This window comes from Mixophyes fleayi, chromosome 6 (genome assembly GCF_038048845.1).
Source record: "Mixophyes fleayi isolate aMixFle1 chromosome 6, aMixFle1.hap1, whole genome shotgun sequence".
In the NCBI taxonomy this organism is placed as follows: Eukaryota; Metazoa; Chordata; class Amphibia; order Anura; family Limnodynastidae; genus Mixophyes; species Mixophyes fleayi.
Window position 1 is genome coordinate 200062074 of NC_134407.1, and position 26347 is coordinate 200088420.

Here is a 26347-nt window from a genome sequence, read left to right on the forward strand (position 1 = left end):
CAGTGGTTTGGACAGGTCCAGGCCAGAAAGGGTTTACACACATGGTTGTGAAATGCGTTAGTATCCTCTCTGGCTACGATCATGTGATTATGAGTTTTAAAGCCCCTTTTCCGCTGGAGGGGATAAGGGGGCTCTGTGCGCAGCTCAGAAACTGAACAGTTATTCAGGCTTTGAAAGAGATGGCTTATTACAGGAAAACATGCTTTGTGCGCTAAGGGTGAGATCAGGCAGAGTTAAGGTTTCCGGGGCAGACTTCTTTCGAGGTCGGTCTTTGGGGACGGACAGAAACTCTGGCGCCTCGGTTGTCAGAGGGGTGGAGGGAGCACTGGAGGGTCCGCTGCGACTGAAGGAGGGCAGCGCTATGTCAGTGATTGAAATGGCAGGTGGGAAGATCCCAATTTTCTTGTTAGTGGCTTCCTGAGTGGTCCTTTCAAACTCTCGCACCTCATCCATTGTCATGTCTGGGGGGGAAAAAAGAAAACAGGGATAGGTTAAACTGGGATGTGAGTAAATAAGACTAAATTGAGTAGATTAATCCTTAAAAAGAAAATTAATAATGTTTTCACTTTTACCCATCGGAAGATACAGTGTTCCCCAATATCTTGGGGAACAGTGTTCCCTAATATCTTGTCACGAGTTCCGTGACAATATAGAGCAACAAAGCAGAGGGATGAGTGCCTTTATGCAGGTCCTAATTCGTGATGGGAAATGTAGTTGTACCATTGTTGGTGGCAGCAAATTCATAAAAACAAACACTGTTTACTTCAGAAATGTTATTACGGGGTGTGATACTGACACCCGGTAGATGACAGACACAAACAACTTCTTGCTTGGAAAGACTGTGCTTATTATTGTTCACATCACATATAACACAGCAGACTTTTGTTAGGATGCACCAGGCCACCCTGTCTCTAGCTGGACACAGTTCAGCTGCCTAGTCAACGGCCAACCAGCTGGCATCGGTCACCCTGCCCACAAGAACATACAATCTTTTAACTTCCACCCAAGCAATACAAACCAATACAAAAAAAACCAATTACACACATGTGGTGCACTTGTGTGTTTGTGGGCTGCAAGAAAAACCAAGAGGGGAATTTAACCCTGTTTGCAGCCTGTTCCTGCAGACTCCTTGGGTTTTTATGTATCCCAAAACAGGAGAGCTGTGGCAAATGGGGCTCTTTGTCATAATGAACAATGGTGGATCGTTTGAGAATTTGGCAAAAAGTAGTCACCTTTTTAACCCACTTGCTTTTAGTAAATTTTTGAAGATATTGTTGTGGAGTGTTTGTGTACCATGACGATTGGTAGGATCACTAGCAAACATCAAGTGTTATATGTATACAGGCCTAGAAAAACAAAATGGCCCCTCAACTACCATAGTTTTGTTTGGATGCAACTCACTATCTTTATGTTTTGCTGCTAACTTGGTCCCTACACACAATCTGTGGCCTATAAACGCTAATTAAATATTTGAGCCTGTAGGGTTCCCGTAGTTTAGTGCACTACATATGCAGTTTAATTTGCCAGTAGTTACAGAGTGATGGATGTCTACCTCCCAACTGTCCCGATTTAGGCACGACAGTCCTGATTTGTGGAGTCTGTCCCAACACTCAACACTTGTGTCGTGACTGCTTTCATTTTGGGAGGTATGATGTGGAGAACGTACGCCTGTCACTGGTGCACGTGGCAATGCATGTGACTTTTTAGGAAAGGGGATTAGTGGCGGTCTACTGGGAACATCCCTGGGGGTGTGATCATGACAACATTGTGACATGGTAACGCCCCCATTGTGATGTGTCCACGCCTATTTTTTTTAACAGAGCGGTGTCCCAATTGGATGACTTATAAAGTTGACAAGAATATGGATGTCTGACTAAGAATCCCTGATGTATTGTAATTACAATAGAAGCGCCAGTCTGTGTCTATTCCTAACTATCCATTTATTTTTGAATGTTGACATTTTTGCCACAGTTCATGAATTTAACAGGGATTCAGCCTCACCTTCCTCTCCTCTTCCCTGGTCTCGTTAAACCTGCTATCTGGTGGGGCCTGTGTGTTTCTATTACATGCAAACTTTAAGAATACAGAATAATAATATTAAATAACTTAAGCTAAATAGCTTTTAGTTACACACCGTTCCTTTGCTCTGGCCTACTGGCTGAGCGGGAACATTTTTACAATTCCAACATTCACTGTATTATTTATCGGATTTATTAGTGTGCTACTTCACTTATTTCTGTTTTATTTCCCATTTGGATTAAGGGGTATATTTATTATGCTGTGATGAGCCAAATCTATGGAGAAGACTGCAGTTATAACCAATGACTGGCTATTGCAGGACTTCATGCAGTTTATAGCAAAGAAAAAGATCTAATTGGCGCACCGTAGGTCTAATTGAATAATAAAATTAACATATAAAAGTGGCTTAGTGGTTAGCACTTCTGCCTTACAGCACTCGATTCCCGACCATGGCCTTATCTGTGTGGAGTTTGTATATTCTCCCTGTGTTTGCGTGGGTTTCCTCGCACACTCTAAAAACATACTAGTAAGTTAACTGGCTGCTATCAAATTGACCCTAATCTCTCTCTCTCTGTGTCTGTGTATGTTAGGGAATTTAGACTGTAAGCTCCAATGGGGCAGGGACTGATGTGAATGAGTTCTCTGTACAGCGCTGCGGAATTAGTGGCGCTATATAAATAGATGATGATGATATATAGTGATAAAATATCAATTTTAAATTTGATCAGTAGCGCACTACAATATGGGGTGTGTAAGGCCCCACTAAATAAGGCAAACTATAAACAAAGAAAAAAATTATTACAGCACTGCAACTAGTCAAAATATAATCACGCCAAACACGATGCTGAAAAGGTATATTAGATAAAATTTGTTTATATATAAACAGTATCACATGTAAATAGATGAAAGTATCTTAAAAGCACACATATAAAACGCATATAAAAAATGACTGAATGTGAGCTCAAGTTGATAAATACAAGCACAAGTGTAAGTTGTGATAACAACAATCCCTATTAAAACCTATTTGCATCGTGTTGGTAAAAAAAAACAATATACCACAATAACACAAATATGAGCATTTTTTGCCTGATTTCTATAAACTCTTTCTGGTTTTATATTAAATCTGTAAAACATTATAATTAGTTAATTAAAACCTCCAAAAAGATATGACCATGGAAAACTGGTTCTCGGCATCGTCTTTGGCATGATTATATTTTGACCTGTTGCAACGCTGTAATAATTTAACTTCATGCAATTTATAAATCAATGTCAGAGAAATCTCACAGAAGTCCTGCCTTATCCTGTTACCACTTACCGCCATCCCCATAGAGCTTCACTGGGGCTGGCACCATGCCTGCTCATCACTACTTTCACCAGCAGTGTAAGGCTGTCAGTGAATAGAAAAAAATCACTGCGGAGCAGGGGGTCTCCCCGGAGCTCCCAGTGCGGCCCCAGCATTGTAATTAGCGGTTGTACAACATTCTGTATCACTGCGATAAGCTCTTCTTTAGGTTGTAGCCAAAGGTTTAGGCCAAACTTTGGTGGACCACAGGGTAGCAGGACTCCTCCAAGCCTTATGGCAAACATGTGTCTGCAAAACCTGGTCCCCCAATAGCCAAAGCACGAGCTGATGCTGTTTACAACAGGCCTGTCCAACCTGCGGCCCCCCAGGTGTTGTGAAACTACAAGCCCCAGCATGCTTTGCCAATAGACAACCTGTTGATAGCTGGAAGGGCATGCTGGGACTTGTAGTTTCACAAACATCTGGAGGGCCGCAGGTTGGACAGGCCTGGTTTAAGACAAAAGCCTATAGTTTGTGGGAATGGTTGTTAGGAAATAGGTCTTCTGGACAGCATGTGTAAAAAGTTTTGTTGGAGGTCACCTAACTTTGATTCATGCGCACTGACAGGAGATATCACTGGACACTGTTTCTGTCACAAACATTACATAGAGAATATACACCGATCAGCCACAACATTAAAACCACTGACAAGTGAAGTGAACAACATTGATTATCTCGTTACTATGGCACCCGTCAAGGGTGGGATATATTAAGCAGCAAAGACTGGGTCAGAGCATCTCCAAATCGGCAGGTCTTGTGGGGTGTTCCCGCTATGCAGTGGTTACTACCTAAAAAAAGTGGTCCAAGGAAGGACAACCGGTGAACTGGCGACAGGGTCATGGGCGCCCAATGGTCATTTACGCGCATAGGGGAGCGAAGGCTAGCCCATCTGGTCCAATCCCACAGAACAGCTAAGGAAGCACAAATTGCTGAAAAAGATATGATGGCTATGATTGAAAGGTGTCAGTACACACAGTGCAGCATGTCACAAAACTGCTCCACACTCCTGTGCTGCTGATTCCCTCTGCCTCTGTGTAAAGATCAGCACTTCCTGGTTTGAACGGTCACATGATTGTGGCTGGGAGGCAGTGTATTCAAATCTGCAGACTATATAAAGCTCACTCTGACACTCTAGCAGTGTCAGAGGAATAGGTTTCCACACCATTCTGACTTCCCGTTATGCTGCAGAAGCTGAGCTTTCCTGTGTTTCTCCCTTCTCTGCCTATTAACTCCTCATGTACCAATTGTTTAGTTTTGACCACTCTCTCTCGGATCCTGATTTTGTACCTCGCTAACACCAGTGTACCAGTCCTCCGCTTGCTGACCTGCTTCTGGATTACCCATCCTTCATCTTCATTGTGTTACACCTAGTGGCTTTTCAGAGGGCCTCGACCTGCGGGCACCAGGCTGCTAAGTCCATCCCGCCTTGTGGCAGTTCTTGGTGAATACCGGGGAATCTATTAGACTCCGCGCCTCTGTGAGGCAAGCACTAAACCAGGCTAACACATGTATCCATCAGCTCAGGACTCCCTTCCTGATAACCCCGCTACACAGCACCAATACTGGACCATGAAGCAATAGAAGAAGGTGGTCTGGTCTAACGAATCACATTTTCTTTTACATCATGTGGATGGTCAGGTGCATGTGCACCGTTTAACTGGGGAACAGATGGCACCAGGATGCAGTATGGTAAGGAGGCAAACCGGTGGAAGCAGTGTGATGCGCCCAGCAATCTTCTACTGGGAAATCTTGAGTCCTGGCATTCATGTGGATGTTACTTTGACATGTACCACCTACCTAATCATTGTTGCAGATCCTTCATGGCAACAGTATTCTCTGATGGCAATGGCATCTTTCGGCAGTAAGTGTTTAGGAATGGTTTGAGGAACATGACAAAGAGTTCAAGGTGTCGACTTGGCCTCCAAATTCCTCAGATCTCAATCCGATCAAGCATCTGTTGGATGTGCTGGAAAAATAAGTCCGAACCATGGAGGCCCCAGCTCACAACTTACAGAACTTAAAGGATCTGCTGCTAACGTGCTGTGCTAGATACCACAGGACACCTTTGTCTTGTAAAGTCCTTGCCTTGACAGGTCAGAGCTGTTTTGGCGATACAAGGGGGACCTACACAATATTAGGCAGGTGGTTTTTAATGTTGTGGCTGATTGGTGTATAACTGTATCCATGAACTATGAGCTTAGCAGAACAAGTGTTGTGCTGGTACAAGTACTGCAGTGCTACCGCGGGCGATAACCCTTTCATGTATAGGGCAAAGTGATAAAAAGCCCCATAATGTTTGGCACCTCAGCGCCAGACGGAACTCGGCAAAAGTTATTATTTGAACCATAGGACTGGTACTTTCATTAGGGAGCAACAAGCTTGTAAGGATCAAGACAGATGGAAGACTAGAGGACTTTATAGAATGGGGTGTAAAGAAAATTCAGTCTTCATTCTTTAAAGGGTGTTCCAAATTTTAGTTTTGAACACTGCTTTAACTGCTCACCAATCTGCATGCCGGTCTCACCATTCAGAGCACTCTGGCCAATATAGGATGATAAGCGTAGTACTTAACCCAATATCTGATGAGCAGAACGTGACTTGTGAAGTGCATTTACAATTTCTACGAATAGTACGGGGTTTCTCTACTATTCCACTCCTGTCATCCTTCCCCCAGCACAGATCTGAACCCGCCCGTCCTAGTATTTGTATAATAACAGTAAAATGAAACATACACTCTCTTTGGCATCACTGCCTATTTCATCTCGTGTTGGTGAATGTTGATTGCAAACTTTAATGTTCGTTTTGTACTGCATGTTTTTCTCGAATTGTCGGACATCATCCATTGTCATATCTGCAAAGATTGAAGATTCACAGACTGAACCAGGCTGCGTCATTAGGTAAAGGGAGAGCAGTTGGCTTTGTGTAGGGTAGAAGAGGCGGGTGGGGAGGTGTGAAGAGGGCAGAGGCCGCTAGCTTTATTGAGTGTTCCTCATAAAGTTAGTCTGAATCAGGCACTGGAAGGGTTAGGTAATGTGACAGAAGCAGCGGGCAGGCAGTCAGCTACTTAGGATATAATTGGTGCGTGAAAGGACAGGTAAAGGAAAAGATATCAGCCAGAGATCTCTTAGAACAGATTTAAGAGATCACATTGAAAAAAAATTGGGAGAGATCTGGAAAGGCTAAAAGTTTCACTTACCTGCAGAGAAAACAACAAACAAATACAAACAAACAAATAACAACAACAAAAAAAGATCTTGATAAAATTCACCGGTCAACCATCATAAAATCTCACATTCAAAAACTACCATCATCCACAATTATCTGTGTTAGAAACAAACTTGAGAGTTATAAATTAGCTGAACCAAAAGTTGTATGGCATTTTAGCTTTGTTTGCAACTATAGAAAGGAAGCAATATTTGTTTGTACGACCTGCCTTTTAAGATGAATAAATATATATATATACACATATACATGTAATCTCCACCAAGGCCGGTCTATAGTATAGTTGTTTATTATTTGCTGCCTTTGGAAATGACAAAGCAGTTTTATTTATCATTTATTTATTAACAATTATTTATATAGTGCCTACATATTACGCAGTGATTTTCAGAGAACATTGTTTTGAGTCAAATTCAAAAGGCAACAAAAATAAGAAAAAACTCTGCCCGGGCGTGAGCAAGATAATCCGCCACTAGGCTCAACATTTGCCTCTTACATAGTGCCTTGTGCATGCAACAGTGGTCAAAGTGAGGGGCGTATATCATATGCACCAACTTTGGAGATCTCCCGGTGGGGAGATCTCCAAAGCAGCCGCATCCTGGGGACCAGGCCACATGAATCTGGACATCATGGCCCTGCCACTCGGGCACACTATACCAATTTCTGCCGGTTACAGTAGGGGGCGGAATCAGATGCAATAAATAGCCCCGCCCCCACCTTTCTGGAGAGCAGGGACATTCCGAACATTCTCCCCGAACATTCCGGGGAGAGTAGGCAACTCTGGTATATATTGATATGTCATACCGCCACTTCTTATACTGTTTTAATTATAAACCTATCAAATTCCATTCACTTACATTTTCATACTGCCACTTCTAAATTTCCATACCACCACTATTAAAATTCCACTTCGACCACTGGCATGTAACAAGCATTAAAGTCAGGGTTCTGTCTTGTCGCTCCCGGGAGAGATCATGTAATATTGCATGCTTTCAAACTGATAGCTTGACTCAGAAGCCAAGCCTGGCTGTTAGCCTACTTGGCAACTTTGCAAAGCTCCTCTCGTGGAGATCTCTGAGTGGAGCTTTTGGAGAGCAAGTACATGTCGTTGCAATTTTGTCATCATGGTGTAATCACTCAGCAGGGGGCAGGGCTACCATGATGCAAATCACTTCATCAAGCCCCGCCTCCACCCACATCACTAGAGAAGTGTGAGGAATCTCCGAAATTTGGAAGTCTCTTGTACATTCCGAGGGAACAGGGAGCTATGCTGTTTAAATATGCTGCATTCTCTCCGAGGTCGGCTTCCTCTATACTTCATCATTCTGCTTGGCATAGACGAAGTGGCATTTATCAAATAAATCTAAATATGACATTAGAGCTAAAATAGACACTTGAGGATGATGTTTGAATGTGGTTGCGTAATTTAAGCAGTATGCAATGAGAGTATTGATAAAGCATTGGTTTATACCCTGATTGCAGAAAGCAAAGATATTACAATGACAGGCACTGGTTTAACATGCGGAGGCATTAGTACGGCAGAGAAGCCTCTGCAAGAAAAAGTGTTAACCAACATTAACATCATCATTTAACAATTATACAACAATTATCTGTAGTGAGATAATTACCCAATAGTCTACAATATATTTATATATATATATATATATATATATATATATATATATATATATATTGTTTAAGAGAAATGAAGGCATTAAATCAGAATTTGCTTTCACATGGAAAAATGCATGGTTTAATTAAATTCAGTGTTTCATTGTTCTACTACCCCTAGAGAGATGTTGTTAGTTATTAGCTAAACATCTTAATCTTGTAATCACCAAAAAAGTGCAGCTTGGGCGCTGTGAAAACATAAGTTATAAGATACTAAAGTTCATATATGAAACTGCAGTGCAAACGAGATTACGTGTTGGCCTCTAATACTAATTAAAACGAGAACATATGAAATAAAGACAGTCCCAATATCCTCTTACTCTCATGATTTTGAAAAATGGAAATTAATTAAGGGGGTATTCCAACAGTGATAGTAGACAGGACTTTAAAGTAATGGTTTAACACTCCCATCTTGGCCTGTAATTAAACAAACGATCATGCAAAAAGTGGAATGGGGCGTGCACCAGTGTATACGCATATGGTGGTCACATAGGTGCAAATACACAAAATTTATATGCTGCATTTTTGCTGTTTGTTTTTTTTTAACATAACCCTTTATAGATTTGTTACCTACGTACAGCGGAAACAGTCTTTTTGTTGCCTGTGCCAATATTCATGAGAATTGAATACAGCTTATCCATTCACTAGTAAAATATGACCTTGTTATTTGTATTACTGCCATTATTAAGCACCAATACTGGCATGCCCCACAGCGCTGTACAATGGCCATCACAGTACTAGAAGATAACTGAAAACAAAGAGAGTGATGGTCTTGCCTGAAAGAACTTACAATTCAGTGGTGACATCACTGAGAATGAAGCCTATTAATTCGCTGTGAGACAATGACATCACTGAACCAAGCAATATCTCAGTGATATCAGTGCTTCCTAGTTCAGTCTTCTGCTGAATACTCAAGGATTGGAGATGGATCACAGTAAGGCTTCCTTTACTTTAGGCAAACAGCAGGTGCTCTTTAAATAAAGTCCTAATGATATAAGTTACAAACAGTAGCGGAACGACTGTCACTAAAGGCGCAGCTCCGGGTCCGGAGCTAAGGGGGACCTGGCAATGACCCCCTCGGCTCCTACTGCCCCACTGGGCCTCTTCTGAGCATGCGAGAGTCTAGTGCATGTGTAGTAAAGGTCATATATGTATGTATATATATATGTCCATATATATATATATATATATATATATATATATATATATATATATATATATATATATGTCTATATATATTGACTCTTATATTTCCATATGCTGAGTGATATATTATATTTCCTATATTTTTTCTGCTTGACGGTTATTTATCAGCTAGACTTTTCTGGTTATATATGATGCATTTTATTATTTTCAATTTATTTATTTCTAAAAAGCTCATTAAATTGAGAATACAAGGCCGCTCCTCATATTTTTTCTTTTTATGTAATATCACTATAAGAGATTACAGACTATCTCGTGGCAGCAGCTTGTTGTTCTCAAATTTTATTCTTAATTAGATTTTTTTTTTTAGAACCAGTAAGTTCTCTGCATCCTTATACAAACCTACATTCTAATGATCTAAGAATGAAAGGGAGGGTTGTAGAGAGCATCTGTCTGGTGCTCTTATGTTCCAACTGTTTTCCTGTCCAAAATCCATTGGAGGCTGGTTGCCTTGTACTGAACCCGGGCACTTTACTGCGTGGACAGATTTATTGCCGTAATTTGTATTTCAAGGCTTTGTGTAATTCTTACTATAAAACCAAGAAGGGAGATCATTATTTTTTTTCCCATGGACACTAATAAAACGCCTTAAGAGATATTTTACATGGCTGGTAAAGTAACCAGTTCCTTGTCAGCAGGTGTGAAATACTGTTAATAACAGTAATAACATGCATGCAGTGGTGTAAGTGGGCCGGTATACGGTGGTATGTCATACCGCCGCTTCTCCTACTGCCGTCATTGTAAAACTATCACATTCCATTCACTTACATTTAACATACCGCCACTTCTAAATTTCCACTTAGACCACTGCAGACATCCCAATGTCCTAAAGGCCGCTATTCCTTTCTAGGGCATGCGCAAAAAAAAAGAAAAAGCAGGGAACGTGACCCATCTGAATAAGGGTGTGACTTTGGTATACACTGGTATGTGAATAATGGAATGGCAACAGACTCAGCAGCATCATAGTAGTGTAAAAAGGGTTGCACACTCAACTGTGCCCATCACTGTTACAGATGTTGCATTTGTTCAGTACAAGACAAGTACCAGCTGGCATGATTACGTGGTCTTGCTCTCGCATTCCCGCCTCCCACTCTATTTAATCTGTCCTCCCGGTTCCCACCCTGGCTGATTATAGTACTAATAAACGGGTGCATCTGGTTACTGTTCATTAGTTCTCTGATTATATGTTGCTAGTTTGCAATATATACCCTTAAGTGTGCTCATTTTGTACCGCCTAACCTGGTTCCTTTGACCCGGCTGGTTTAACCTCTTTAATCTGTCCAACGTCTGTTTGTTCTGCATATATATTCGCTCCTGAACAGGGCAGAGCTCATAATAGCTAAGCCAATGGGGTTTGGATCCCATACGTGCATTTTGCAGCATGAATGGGTCCAAAAATATCTGACGATCCATATCAAGATCAGATGTCGATGGATGGTAAATGGGGATAGAAGATGACCACATCTGACTGTGTGTGGTTGTTTTTTATGACCCTGTTAATGAGTCTTTCAGATTTGGTCATACAGGTGTATGGCTATATCATACAGATAATTGGCAACTGTATATAGGCACCTTATGGCATCTTATCAGGTACCAGGAGAGAACGCTGTAGCAGTTCCTACAGAAAGATGGCTACCTCCATTACAGCCTTAGAAAGCGGAATGAAAAGTCCCTGCCTTTCATTTACCATGATTATCTGATGTACGAAAGACAACAATGTGAAGGACATCCTCAAACTAGATACTCAACTAACCAGTGTTTCTATATATTAAAGTAGCCAATGATAGTGTTCACTTACCATACCATTCATCGACCCAGGCAAACGCTTGCCGGTGCCCAATTAGTAAGATATCTCTCACCACCTGCAAATAAAATTATTGGTCTTTAAAATGGAAAATGAAAATCAACTGGGTGTTGTCCTACAAGAACAGTCTCGTTTCTCTCTGTGCTGCCCAGTAATAGCCATCTGTATAATCATAGCCCTCTTAGATTGGTCACTCTAACTAGTGCTCTCTTCTGGTAGAGATGCAGAAGTGCCAAGATGTTAGGCTTGTAACATTTGTTATCATGATAATGGGAGATAGTCCTCAAATAATTTCTTTGAATTTGTTCAGTCCTAATATCAGTCCATTTACAAAGAAAACTCATCACACCCATTGACATATCTCCACTCACCTTGTGCACAAACTGCTCTACCCGCGTCTGGAGCCCCCACACCTCAAATTTCACAGCCACTAGTTTATAGGAGCACATGATTGGCTGCTGGGTCTCTCTCCATCCCTCACTGAGAAGGCCCCGCCCAGTCTTTTCTGACTTGAAGTTCTTGGGGTCCTGGAACACAAGAGAGGAACCTTTCATATATCCTATATAAGATGGATCTAGTCATCATATACAACCTCCAACCATAAAAACCCACAAGTTTGATGGCATATAAAGGGCGAAAAAAACTATAATCTAATATTTGAATTAACCCCTCTATTCTATTATGTGACAAGAATGAATGAACAAATGAATATTGTGCTGTCATTCTCTGAAGACCAGAGGACCAGATGAAGAGCACAGATCTGAAGGTAAATCGTGTCAGTGTGTATGCATGAACCGTCAGACTGATCGGACTTTCAGTCGTAGGTACAATCATTTCAGATAACACATCGATCGGTCGGAAAATTCTTCAGTGTGTACCTAGCCTTAGCCTGTAGAAACATGTCCTGTCTATAACAATCAATTACAACTGTGATATAACAGTGCCACCTATCGACCAAATATTCCCAAAAAATTATCCTGAAAAATGAAATAATGCTTCCTTGCCTAAGCAGTAACCCTTAAAAAATGTGTGAATGTGTTTCTGAGCCTGTGGATATTAGATTGTAAGTTCCACAGGGGCATGAACCATAAAAAAAGATATCTGATTGTACAGTGTTGCATTTTATGTTGGTACTTTATGACAAAAGGATAATAATAATAATTAACGAAAGTTAAGCAAAAAATTGAGTACGTTTTCTTACTCAACTTTTCTGGACAAAACCATGTCACAATGCAAGGGTGCAAATTAGTTTATTATTTTGCACATAAGGAAAATACTGGCTGTCTTTTTCATGTAGCACACAAATACTTGATAGCTTATTTGTAGACAGAAATGTAAAGTTGATCTAGGACATGCCCTACCCCAACTATAAATCTGCCATCACATTTAAAATTTACTTCCTCCTCCAATGCAGCATGGTTTTGCCTTACTTACTTTTGCTTAACTTTCCTTAATGAATCAGGCCCAATATGATCAAACAATACAGACAAGATTGGGGCAGCATGGTGGCTCAGTGGTTAGCACTTCTGCCTCACAGCACTGGGGTCATAAGTTCAATTCTCAACCATGGCCTTATCTGTGTAAAGTTTGTATGTTCTCCCCGTGTTTGCATGGGTTTCCTCTGGGTGCTCCAGTTTCCTCCCACGCTCCAAAAACATACTAGTACTTTAATTGGCTGCTATCAAAATTGACCCTAGTCTCTGTCTGTGTGTATGTGTGTGTGTATGTTAGGGAATTTAGACTGTAAGCGCCAGTGGGGCAGGGACTGATGTGAATGAGTTCTCTGTACAACGCTGCGGAATTAGTGGCGCTATATAAATAAATGGTGATGGTGATGATGATGAAGATCCCTCTGTTTAAAAACCAAAGTACATTCCCACCTCTACAGCATCTCCACACAACTCCTCTACTAATCCTAACACCAGCATATGACATTTTCTATTTCTCTTATTTTCTCCAAAATTGCTTTAATACAGAATAGTAATTCTCATGTGATTTGGTGTGCGGTGATTTAGAAAAATAACACATTGTAGTGACATTGATTGCTTTAGCTTGAGAAAAAAAATAACTCATCATTTCTCTGAGACATACAAGGCATTTTCATTACTTTCTTTCATAGCCTAGAAAATTGTCTTCTCTTTATTTCTTCCTTGTCCGACCCGGGGCCCAGCAGGTCTGGTACAATGAAAACTTCCCTGTGTTATTACAAGCAATTCAATGTCTAGATGTCTACAGGGCAGCTCTAAAGAGAATTAATGGTGCGTAACTCCTGAACTTCAGAGGAGATGTCAGATGGGTTTTCATCGGTCTTTTCTGTGCAGAACGCATTTAATCGGGACTGAAATGTACTGTGGGAGAATTGCTCATTTAATTTTCACAAAATTGATCTTTAAAGTGTTATTTTGACGTTTCTATAAGTTACTCTAATCTATACATTGGTTTTTCCCTTTACTGAAGGGAAATAAGCCAACAATTTCTATGTTGCATTGAGTCATTGTCACGTAGCCTTCTCTTCATGGAGGAACAAGTAACTGCTGACACAAACACAATTGGCATGCAGCCCTCCCATTCGCCATCAGAACAGGATGAATGATTCTGTTGTGGACTCAATAAAATTGTCAAAATTGCAGCGCAAGGACCCATCTCGACCCCAGTCTGTTCTATAGTTGTCTCATATAGTGTAACTTGCGAGCCTTCTACCTCTCTGTCTGTCTGTATTACCCAGTATTGATTTATTACCATGTTTTATCCCAATTAAAAAGCGCTACAGAATTTGCTGGCGCTATATAAATAAATGATGATGATGACGATGGTTGTTGCAAACTAGCTGGTGCCCCGAGGCTTCTCTCAGTGCTGTCCCTGCCAAGCCTGCCGCCCAGTCCGGGCCTGCTGCCAAGCCTGCCGCCCAGTCCGGGCCTGCTGCCAAGCCCGCTGCCCAGTCCGAGCCCGCTGCCAGGTCATCCGTTACCGAGGGTGCCAAGTCCGAACCGTCACCTTTCTTTGAGGGGCATCCTTCCCAATTTAATCCCCTTCTGAGGTTTTTTGCTTCACAGATCCCCTCCATACCAAGCCTTGTTAGTAGCCCTAGGAGACAGGTATTATTCCTAATATCCCATTTTAGGGGAGAGGCATTAGAATGGGCAAACCCATTTATTGAGACCATCCCATCTTATCGGACTTACAATCCTTTATTGAGGCAGTAATTAACAAGTTTGTAACACCTCCTGCTATGCCATCTTGCGGGGCCTCTGCAATATCAGCAGTACCACCCATCTCACCTGGCCAAGAGATACCTTTGTGCTCCTCCCAGTTGGCACAGGTCCTAACTCCAAGGAAGTCCCATAAAAGGGGAGGACGTAAAAAGAAAGGAGGTTCTGCAGTGTTTCAACTTCCATCTGGCATGGTCTCCTTTGCCTCTCTGCCCACAGACGAGGACTTTCCTGCCCGGCCCTCCATTCTGGACTATGATTCCGATGAATTCAGACATTGGTGGTAATTGGGTGTCTGGAATCCGCCCTTAAGGGAGGGGGTACTGTCACGATCTGCCTGCAGCGTGCTGCTTTGTATTGGCAGCTCCTGCCTCCAGGACTATTAGACTTTATTATTTGTGTTTCTTTTTATGTGTTGCAGCAGTACCTCTATTCACCAGAGGTGCTGCTATTGTGCCTGCTTCTAGTCCCTTAGGAGTTAACCCTGCTGCACTGATTATCCCTGGCACCTGGGTGTTCCCTATGTATACTTGTCTCTCCCAGCATTCATGGCTGGTTATTGATGTTACACTCTGTGGTCACTTCCTCCTGTTGTGCTCCTGGATTTATGCTGCTTGAGATCTATCTCAACATACATTCTGCTGACCTGTTTCATTTGTGAACCTGGGACTTACCTGTGCATTTCCCTGTACTTGCTGCCTGGAATCTTTCCTCACCTCCCATTTACCTGCAACTGCTGTATATCTGGTAATTTCTGCAAGCTCATTATTACATCATCTGTTCATACTCACAGCAATAAACATGTCATGAGTTTGATTCCCGACCATGACCTTATCTGTGAGGTGTTTGTATGTTCTCCCTGTGTTTGTGTGGGATTCCTCTGGGTGCTCTGGTTTCCTCCCACACTACAAAAACATACTGGTAGATTAATTGGCTGCTAACAAAATTGACCCTAGTCTGTGTGTGTGTGTTAGGGAATTTAGACTGTAAGCCCCAAGGGGGTAGGGACTGATGTGAGTGAGTTCACAGGGCTGCGGAATTAGTGGTGCTTTATAAATAAATGGTGATGATGATGATGATGCTCGTCCCAAGGCCCACTGTTCTGCCTGAAACTCCAGGGGATAAATCTATCGAGCTCCGATTTTTACAGAGATTAAAAATCGCGTCAAAGGATTTTAGTCCCCAAGTCACGAGATGTATTAAGCTGCGTTTTTTACTTTGATCTTCAAAATAGCTGTCCATAGACTATAAATAGAGCTCGCGGCTGTGTTATACTTATTCGATTCAGGCTGCTTGTGCAATGTACAACCAGAAGTCACGTTGTTTGTTTACTTGTTTTTTTTTGTTTTGTTTTTTTAAACAAGCATGTTCTGGATTTGGATTTACAAATATGAGGGTCTATGTGACTTGAAGATAAGAAAATTTAAAACAAGCATGGACATTTGGATATACAGATATTTTTGGACATGGTTTACAAACATTTTTGGATTAAAAGCTGCTGACAAAAGAAGAAGACATTGTATTGGTGAGTATATGGGGTTTTATTATTTTTTTATTAAATTGATGTGGTATTAAAGATGTTATGTATTTATTGTTTTTTGGTTTTTTTTATTACATTTTTGTGGTGTTAATCAGGGTGCTGTGGTTTTTTTTAACATTGTGCTTTGTGGAACTATAGGTCGTACCCAGCCATGCATGTCAGGCCATGTTAGCACTTGTGGTTCTCCAAGTGCCAGCATGCCCTGACTGTTTAGGGTTCCCTGGCATGGCTGAGACTTGTAGTTCCACAAAACAAAATTACGTCCGTTTGTTTTTTTATAACTTTAATCGTTGTTATTACCCTACACCCACCGCCCAGGGGTGTAGGTGGAGTCCTAGTGCTTTCAGCATTGGGCTGGTTATTCTAAGATGGGGGCCCGCACATTTTTTTTTGTAGACTCCACTACCCAGGGAATTCAGCCCAGTGCTGAACAGCCTGGGGTTGCTATTTCATAATTGCAGGGGGACCCCTGCCGGGTGTACCCCTGCTATAGTGCAAACCACTCTGGCTAGTTTGCATAGTGCTGGTTGCATGAAAATTGGGGGGACCCCACACAATTTTTTTCCGGATTTTCGCGCAACCAGCAGTAGTCTGGGAGCAGCAGGGTTAATAGTAGTCGCATGGGGGGACCCTTTTTTTTCAACATTTATATTTTTTTAAACTTTTGACAGTCGCCGGGACTTGCGGCTGTATAGGCAGACCAGTGTAACAGTGGTGTTTTCACTAATCTTGCTGCTAGGAAGCAGCGTGTCTATCTAGCGATTTTTACAGCACACTCGGGAGAGTTAATCACAGCTTCATATATTTGGAGACTTGTATAGCTAGAGTGGCAAACAGTCGGGACTTCGATCTCTAGCGATTTTTGAAATAGCAATTTTGACAGAAACACATCTCTAGTGATTTTACATCAAATCTCAGGTTAATACATTGACGAGTTTCAAAATCAGAGCTTGATACACTTACCCCCAAGACTCTTCGTGCTCCACCAAACTGTCCCCCAGTTTCTCAAATTTCAGTGATCATTGATTGAAAACCCAACTTTGGGGTATATTTACTAAACCGCGGGTTTGAAAAAGTTGACATGTTGCCTATAGCAACCAATCATATTCTAGCTGTCATTTTGTAGAATGTACTAAATAAATGGTAACTAGAATCTGATTGGTTGCTATAGGCAACATCTCCACCTTTTCAAACCTGCAGTTTAGTAAATATAGTGCTTTGACTCTTCTTAGCCCATCTTCCTTACACTTTCCATTCACTACAATTTCCTCCTATTCTCCCACACCCTGCGTCTCTCTTATTACCAGTTCTTCTCACTCTAATGACAGAGCCCCCCCATCTTTTGCATAAGTCTGTTCTTAGTTTGTAATGTCTGTATACCTCTTAGAAATTGTTAAGTGCTATGTAAACTGTTGGCGCTTCATAAACACTGAACACTAATATTAATCTGATTATTCACTAGGGGTTACAGGACAACTGCGTCATTCAATAGACTCCAAACAAAAGCAGATTTTTTTTTCCCCCAGTATAATCGTGACTTTCTGTTCAGCCTCCTGTCTGTATTTTTTATATTTTTAACACAGAGAGAAAACCCCCATGCACAGACTGTTTCTTCTGGGGATAGTTATATTCAGTTGACAGATTTGTACGTGCCGCCTCGGTGCCCATCTCATGAGATGACGTTTGCCGTCTGTGCGCATCTCACAAAGTCTGAGGTGGATTACATAGAATATGAATGTGCCGTAGGAGTGTGTATTTGATTGGAATTAAATCCACTTTGCTGCTTCTTAACACAATGTGACAAAGGCATCAGGATTTCCGTCATCACAAAACCTCTGATTATGTTTATGCATTGTGATCATTCCCGGATTAACACCTGCCGAACCGGAGACCCCAAAGCGAGCACTGGCTCGGTGATTTTAAGGTTTACCATGTGATACCTATGTGCATTGGGTTTTACTACCACATTCCATTTTAAAGGTTTATTATCCATTCAACTTAACTTAGAAAATACTTTTGGATAACATGGTCACTGTCTATAAAAGACTGTAAATGTCATAATGGTCCTCCGTGCAAGATAAAATATTGTATTAAGACGGCACTTGGCGTCACTACACAACACTGCGTTAATCCCTCGTCAAAATGAGGTTGTCAGACAGCCATTCCTCACATTATTTACAGCGCATGAAAAACATGGTTTGCAGTACCGGTTATTAAAGATGTTTTTTAGTAATTTTCACACAGGCTGCGGTTATGTTTGCACTACACTTTAAAATAGGAATGAAAACATAGTGGTGGCCCTATGTTATAGGACCGGATCTTTGGCTGGTTTGGCCATACATGAACACATCCAATTGTGAGGTGAGCAGGCTGAAAGATTGAAACACAAAGTAAAGACTTTACTTCTTGTTTCATGGTCAGCGGCTGATGACCCCACAGTGGGAATTATCGTCCCACCAGAAAAAACAATGAGATTGGATTTTGATGATTTGCCTGGTTACACACTGTGCAATGGAAGGAGAGGAAGCACAGGGCAGAGAGAGCAATATATGGAGAGTGGATAGGAGAGCAGAGATGAAGCAAGGATGAAGTCGGCAAAAAATATATAGGGGGGGATGAGGGACTCTGGGCAGACGCAAGGCAAGAGGGCAAACGAGACCAGGGGGTTGACAAAGCTGATGGCATCTGGGCAGTGAAATAAGGAGACAAGGGGGCAGGGGAAACATGGGGAAGGCAAGAGAGTGGCAAAGATATGGCAAGAGGCAGTGGGTAAAATATATCTATTAAAATTACAGGATGGCATGTGCAGGCCAATAAATTAAACCCATCTGAAGAATCGGGAATGTTTCAAGCCTTTATGCTCATCTAAACATCACTATTTTAGCAGTAGAATGGGATGTTCACTTGAGTTATCTCAATAGACCTGTCAGATAAAGAAGAAAAAGTTTCAAAAAATCTTCTCAAGATTAGTTATAATTTCTGAATCTCCTGAAAATACGTTTGTTTTTAGAAGTTCCTCACACCAGGATAAAGCACTTCTGGTTAAACCCTTTGTAGAACAATCCTGTCAGCCCTTTTCCCTGAAAAAGCAGTTACATTCTCCTCCACCTCTGCATTCTCCTCCACCTCTGCATTCTCCTCCACCTCTGAGTTCTCCTCCACCTCTGCGTTCTCCTCCACCTCTGAGTTCTCCTCCACCTCTGAGTTCTCCTCCACCTCTGCATTCTCCTCCACCTCTGCATTCTCCTCCACCTCTGCATTCTCCTCCACCTCTGCATTCTCCTCCACCTCTGCGTTCTCCTCCACCTCTGCGTTCTCCTCCACCTCTGCATTCTCCTCCACCTCTGCATTCTCCTCCACCTCTGCATTCTCCTCCACCTCTGCATTCTCCTCCACCTCTGCATTCTCCTCCACCTCTGCATTCTCCTCCACCTCTGCATTCTCCTCCACCTCTGCATTCTCCACCACCTCCGAGGTCCTTTCATTTATTTAGTATCATTCTACAGAATGACAACTAGAATCTGATTGGTTGCTATAGGCAACATCTCCACTTTTTCAAACCCGCAGTTTAGTAAATTTACCCCTGGGTCTAGTCCCTAAGCTTATAATGGGATGTATTTTGAACCCTACAGTTGAATGTCTGTGGGAGAGAGCACTTTTAGGCGCACTGCAACGAATGTAATCGAAAGTTTCAAATGCACAAGTCTGACAGTGCTGATGTCCTATCATTCTCGTTATTAATTTAAGATATAAATGTGGTAGTGGGTTTGGTCTTTGAAGTGATGTTTTTACTGGCACAGTTCCAAGGACCGAGAAGTGGGCATATACCCACTTGTGTCACATTACTTGTTTTGAAAGCATTCACAATGAAATGTTTAGCTGTCAGCAAAGGCAAAAATACACCTATATGTGTAGATCACCTTATATCAAGAAATCGACCAACCTGTTAAACATATGCATTACCCATTAAATGGTTCTGAGCACAAATGAATACATTTCCCCAGGGACACCTAGATATTTGTAGGTTATATAGCGTACTTACCAACTCTCCCGGAATGTCTGGGAGACTCCTGAAATCCGCGTCGGTCTCCCGGACTCCCGGGAGAGCAGGCAATTCTCCCGTTTCCTGGCCGGCTCTGCAAATTAAATGGAGGGGGCGGGGCATAGTGGTGCCATGTATGCGTCATTGTGGGTCCAGTCTCTATTTTTATTGGCCGAAAAAAAGTAATGATGGCTTTGGGGGCAGGGCTAACACAATTCTTCGACCCCCGCCCCCACACTCTTACCTGCCTCCTAAACCTCCCCGGACACAAATTGCCAATGTTGGCAACTATGTTATATAGGACAAGTTGTAAGGGTCCCCATGTATCACCCAAGGGTGAAAAAACTATGTACATGAGGCTTTCACAGAGGAGATGTGCCCCACATAGCAGCTGCACCCCCTGCAACTATGGTAGTTATGTCTACCTCCCAATCTCCTGTTTCTGACCACCTATGATTATTTATTTATTACGTTATTTATTTATAAACGTTATTACATTTCCATGCTGCTCTCTTCCTCTCTGATACACTGAGGTACACTAACTCCACGCCTTAATGCTTTTGCATATGATTTATATCTAATTGGGTTATACATAAATATTTATGTAGACATATGTAAAGAAAGATTTTGAGTGAACAGTGCCTTCTACAAGAAGCACATAAATAGCTTATCTGAACCACCACCATTGTTCTTTCAGATAAGAAGTTCTCCTCATGTTTGTGCTAAAAATTCACAACCGTAACATGCAACACGCCTCTTCCCAGAAGAACATTACTTTCTCACAAGACATATGTCTAGGGGTGGGAACGAGGAGAGAGATGGAGGGAGAACTATCTGTCCCCTTCCTCTAATTTACATACACTGTCAGGAGTTATCTATCATTTTATTCTATTAGAATGTGCTGAATCTGTCTCTTCCCTCTAATTTACATTCACTGTCAGGAGTTATCTATCACTTTTTTCTATTAGAATGTGCTGAATCTGTCTCTTCCCTCTAATTTGCATTCACTGTCAGGAGTTATCTATCACTTTATTCTATTAAGAATGTGCTGAATCTGTCTCTTCCCTCAAATTTACATACACTGTCAGGAGTTATCTATCACTTTATTCTATTAGAATGTGCTGAATCTGTCTCTTCCCTCTAATTTACATTCACTGTCAGGAGTTATCTATCACTTTATTCTATTAGAATGTGCTGAATCTGTCTCTTCCCTCTAATTTACATTTACTGTCAGGATTATCTATCACTTTATTCAATTAGAATGTGCTGAATCTGTCTCTTCCCTCTAATTTACATACACTGTCAGGAGTTATCTATCACTTTATTCTATTAGAATGTGCTGAATCTGTCTCTTCCCTCTAATTTGAAGGGTCCTCTTGCAGACCCTTCACTCTCTCTGTCTCTGTCCTTACATGGTTCACCTCTTATCTCGACAACTGCTCTGTCTCTGTATCTATGTCCGGTTCATACCCCCCCCCCCCCCCTTCCCCTCTGCCCTCCCTGTAGGAGTCCCTCTGTTCTTGGCCCTCTACTCTTCTCACTCTATACTTCCTCCCTCGGTGCTCTCATCACCTCATTCAGCTTTCAGTATCACCTATACGCCGATGATATTCAATTTTACATCTCTTCTCCTGATCTTTCCCCTCCCCTCCTCTCTCGTGTATCTGACTGCCTCTCTGCCATCTCCTCTTGGATGTCCTCTCGCTTTCTCAAAATCAACATTGAAAAAACAGAACTCATTGTTTTCCCTCCGTCTAAGTCCTTATCCCATCTGGATCTCTCCATCACTGTTAACAACTCCACCATCTCCTCCGTCCCCCAACACCGCTGCCTGGGCATCACCCTCGACTACTCCCTCTCTTTTACCCCCCACATTCAATACCTTGCCCAATCCTGTCGCTTTCAACTTCGCAACATTGCCCGCATCCGGCCCTTCCTATCTAATGAAGCAACCAAAACTATTATCCACGCGCTTATCATTTCCCAGCTGGACTACTGTAATCTTCTCCTCACCGGCTTCCCCCGCTCTCACCTTGCCCCCCTTCGTTCTATACTCAATGCGGCTGCGAGGCTTATCTTCCTTTCTCGCCGCTCCTCTTCTGCCTCTTCTCTCTGCCTCCCCTCTCTGCCTTGCCCTACACTGGCTCCCTTTCCCCTATCGAATCCTTTTCAAACTTCTCACCCTGACCTACAAGGCCCTCTACCACTCTACTGCCCCCTATATCTCCAATCTCCTCTCCATCCACACTCCCGCCTGGTCCCTGCGCTCGGCCAATGACCATCACCTCTCCTCCACTCTAATAACCTCATCCCACTCCAGAATTCAAGACTTCTCCCGAGCTGCCCCCCTGCACTGGAATGACCTCCCACGCCCATCCGTTTGTCCCCTAACTTGTGCTCCTTCATACGGGCACTCAAAACTCATCTCTTCCTCAAAGCCTACCAACCCTCCACTTAACCCTCTTTCCATGCTCGCTCTCATCCCCTGGCTCCTCCCTTGAAGAGGGTGCACTTGCTCCCCTCCTCTGACTCCATTTGTGCTGATCATCTGTTTGCCCTCCCTTTAGGATGTAAGCTCTTATGAGCAGGGCCTCTCTCCCTACTGTCTCTCTACCTTCTCTTCTGCTCCAACTTCAATATTTTTGCTTTCCCTGGAGCATCTGAAGTCTTGTTACTTCTCGTTTATTGTTCTGTACTGGTATTCCCTGTACTGTCCATTGTTTGTACTGTGTTTGGCGCTGCGGAAACCTTGTGGCGCCTTATAAATAAATAATAATAATAATTTACATTCAGTGTCAGGAGTTATCTATCACTTTATTCTATTAGAATGTTGCTGAATCTGTCTCTTCCCTCTAATTTACATTCAGTGTCAGGAGCCTTCTTTCCAGGAGTGGAACAGAGACAGGCCCCATAGTACCTTTCCCTTCTGTTCTCAAAAGTTTACATTGATTATATACCAAATGAGATTTTACCCATGAATGTTAAAAATAATAATTTCCTACTACGCTGCCACCCACTGCTCCTGCTCGCTCACACCTTCTCCTAGGTGCCCTACTCAGTCCATGGCTGATCCCTGGGCGAGATCTGATTCACTACAGCCGTCTGCTGAATTCCTGCAATGTACGAGATTGTGCAGTGCGCTGTGAGCACAGCAGATGGAATTCACCTTTACAAACTCAGTCACCGTTTACAATTAAGCTAACGGGATTATCTGTGCTCTGCTGGGTAACTACATTACACAACACATGTTGGACAGTAATGTGCCCCCTGTATGAACATCTGGGGACACCAAGTTCTAGAGAGATATCATTAACCCTAACGTTCTGCTCCCTGGTTTTGTGTAATGTACCTTCCGTATTGGGGATATACTAATTTATGTAACTTTTTTTTTTTTTTTACGTTTTGGATAATCTGTGGCATCTATAGTGATAGAGTTAATAAAAATTAAGAAGTAAATACACCAAGAAATAGAAGTGAGAATGCTCCTAGTCGTAAATTCCCTGATGAAGCCCAGCTCAGATTTGGGTGAAATGCGTTGGGTTATTAATCTGACAGGAAAAAAAGGAAACTTTCGGTCATTGGCATTTGGCGTAACTGCACAAACTTACAAGGAATGACTTCCCTGCCTAAAATTTCCTACCATGGCTTCTGACCGTAATGCTTACCAGAGAGATCTTCAAAAAAAGTAACATATCATATTTTGTCGTGGGCAGCACGATGGCTAAGTGGTTAGCACTTCTGCCTCACAGCACTGGGTCATGAGTTCGATTACCGACCATGGCCTTATCTGTGTGGAGTTTGTATGTTCTCCCCGTGTTTGCGTGGGTTTCCTCCAGGTGCTCCGGTTTCCTCCCACACTCCCAAAACATACTGGCAGGTTAATTGGCTGCTAACAAATTTGACCCTAGTCTCTCTCTCATTCTGTGTGTGTGTATGTTAGGGAATATAGACTGTAAGCTACAATGGGGAAGGGACTGATGTGAATGAGTTCTCTGTACAGCGCTATGGAAATAGTGGCGCTATATAACTAGATGATGATGATGACTGACACAATTTTACTCTGTTTCTATTACATTATTGTTTCGAATGCTGGCAATTGGAGACTATGAATCAGAGGATTTCTCATATTGATCACAAAAGCTGCTTTTATGCATTTGCATATACAACGCATTCACTTCATATTTGATTCTACAGATTCCTCATCAAATTATTTGTACATACACCCATAATCCCTTCTTCTGTGCCCTGGTTTTTTCCATAATATGAATATATATATATATATATATATATATATATATATATATATATATATATATATATATATATGGACACACGTACATGCAATATATGTACATACATACATATACATGCATACACACACATATATACACACACACATATACCCAGCAGTTATAAGATAAGACCCTAAAGGGCCGCTTACCTCAGACTCCTTATAATATCTCTCCGGAATCTCGTCACAAGCTATATCAATAAAACAGACATCTCGTTCCACCTCTTTAGCTTCATTATCAAATATCTGCATTAAGAGAAAGGCAAAGCAGCAAATTATAAGGACACAAATAACAAGGTGTATAAACTACATTTTGATGGTAGCTGTACTGAAAATGCACCTTATTTGTAGCAAATATTAAATTAAAATTATATTTTTCAAATATCCTGTAAAAGCGTAAAAAAACACTTTTCTTTGCTGTTTTTCGAGAAGTATCATTTATCTGTAAAGCAGACCTTCATCAAAGTAAACCTTTATGATATGTAGACAAGGATACACAGTGGTCAAAGTGGGACGGTGTACGATGCTATATGGCCACTTCTAAATTTCCATATCACCACCGAGTTTACATATATTGACAATTTTAGAAAACAGAGCAGAACAGGGTGTTTTGGGTACAGAGCCCAATTATTTCAGGATGAGTGAGAGACAGAAATAGAATACTTGTATGGGAGCTCTTATCTGGAAACCCGATATCCAAAAAGTTCTGAAACACAGACACAATCACTGAGAGGAGCAGTGGTAAACCATTTAATAAAGAGAGGAATGCCAATGGGAAATGATGGGAGTTCATTTATTAAAGGTAATTTAGACGCATAGCTATCTTATCTTTAAGACCATAAGTCCCAAAATTCTGGATAACAGATCCCATAAACATAAATTCTATGACAGCAACTTAAAAATACTTGGGTCTGATTCATTAATGAAAGTAAGGGAAAAAATGAGCGATTTTTCTCCTGGACAAAACCACGTTACAGTGCAAGGGGTGCAAATTAGTTTATTACTTTGCACATAATATATATACTGGCTGTTTTATCATTACTTGATAGCTTTATATTTACACTGAAATTTAAAGTTGATCTAGGACATGTCCTACCCCAATTGTAAATCAGCCATCACATTTTAAATTTAGCTCCCCCTCCAATGCAACATGGTTTTGCCAAGGTGCAAAGTTACTCATTTATTTTCCTTTCTTTCCTTATTGAATCAGGCTCAGTTATGTTTACCTAAAAGCAACAAAATATATTATATTTCTAATGAACATTTACCTTCAAAGTTTACCAGATCTCATTCACTTTGGAAGCATTCGGTAACTTAATTGAATTCTCTTGGATTTCATTTGCTCCTTTTTTTGGATATAAAAATGGTAACAACGTACCAAGCTGTCAGAAATGTATTCTAATAATGTATTTTCCGCCTGTGCCACAAGATGGCAGAACATCAATTCCAGTGGAAAGCTTTCATAATGTAAATTAGAAAGGTGACATTTTTATTAACCAAATGCAATGGAAACACTGCTATTAATATACTGTCAGCGTCTCTTATAGATTTGTAACGATATATTAATCGGAGCACAAGAGACTCTAGAGAATTCAAAGCAATGATCGATCAATGGAGTGGATGAGATGCTGAACTACCAGTACTGCAAAAGTTAATATATATATATATATATATATATATATATATATATATATATATATATATATATATATATATATATCATACTTGCCAACTCTCCCGGAAAGTCCTGGAGACTCCCGAAATTCGGGTCAGTCTCCCGGGCTCCTGGGGGAGCTGGCATTTCTCTCGGATCCAATATTTCACCGAGAATCGCGTCATTTGATGCGATTCTCGGTGAATCACGCCATTTTGGAGGGCGGGGCCAAAATGACACGATTGGCCTAGTCCCGCCCCCTCCCGCCCTCCAGTCACGCCCCCAACTCCCGGAAGCAAGTTTCCGAGAGTTGGCAAGTATGATATATATTGAATAAGGAAGTTTGCATTAGC

At 41.6% G+C, this 26347-nt stretch overlaps 1 protein-coding gene and 1 long non-coding RNA gene across 2 annotated transcripts in view; one reads left to right on the top strand and one right to left on the bottom strand.

The window, feature by feature from the left end:
- LOC142095175 (uncharacterized) overlaps positions 1-26347 on the top strand; it is a 187208-nt gene that overhangs the window by 13117 nt on the left and 147744 nt on the right. The gene's annotated exons all lie outside the window — the stretch shown is intronic.
- Positions 321-26347, bottom strand: part of PITPNC1 (phosphatidylinositol transfer protein cytoplasmic 1) — a 141833-nt gene continuing 115806 nt past the window's right edge. The window contains exons 6-10 of the mRNA XM_075178027.1: positions 24491-24586; positions 11630-11785; positions 11253-11316; positions 6094-6212; positions 321-461 (exon numbers count right to left, since the gene is read on the bottom strand). Coding sequence (XP_075034128.1) covers positions 456-461; positions 6094-6212; positions 11253-11316; positions 11630-11785; positions 24491-24586 — 441 coding nt within the window. The 3' untranslated portion in view covers positions 321-455. The remainder of the gene's footprint in view (positions 462-6093; positions 6213-11252; positions 11317-11629; positions 11786-24490; positions 24587-26347) is intronic.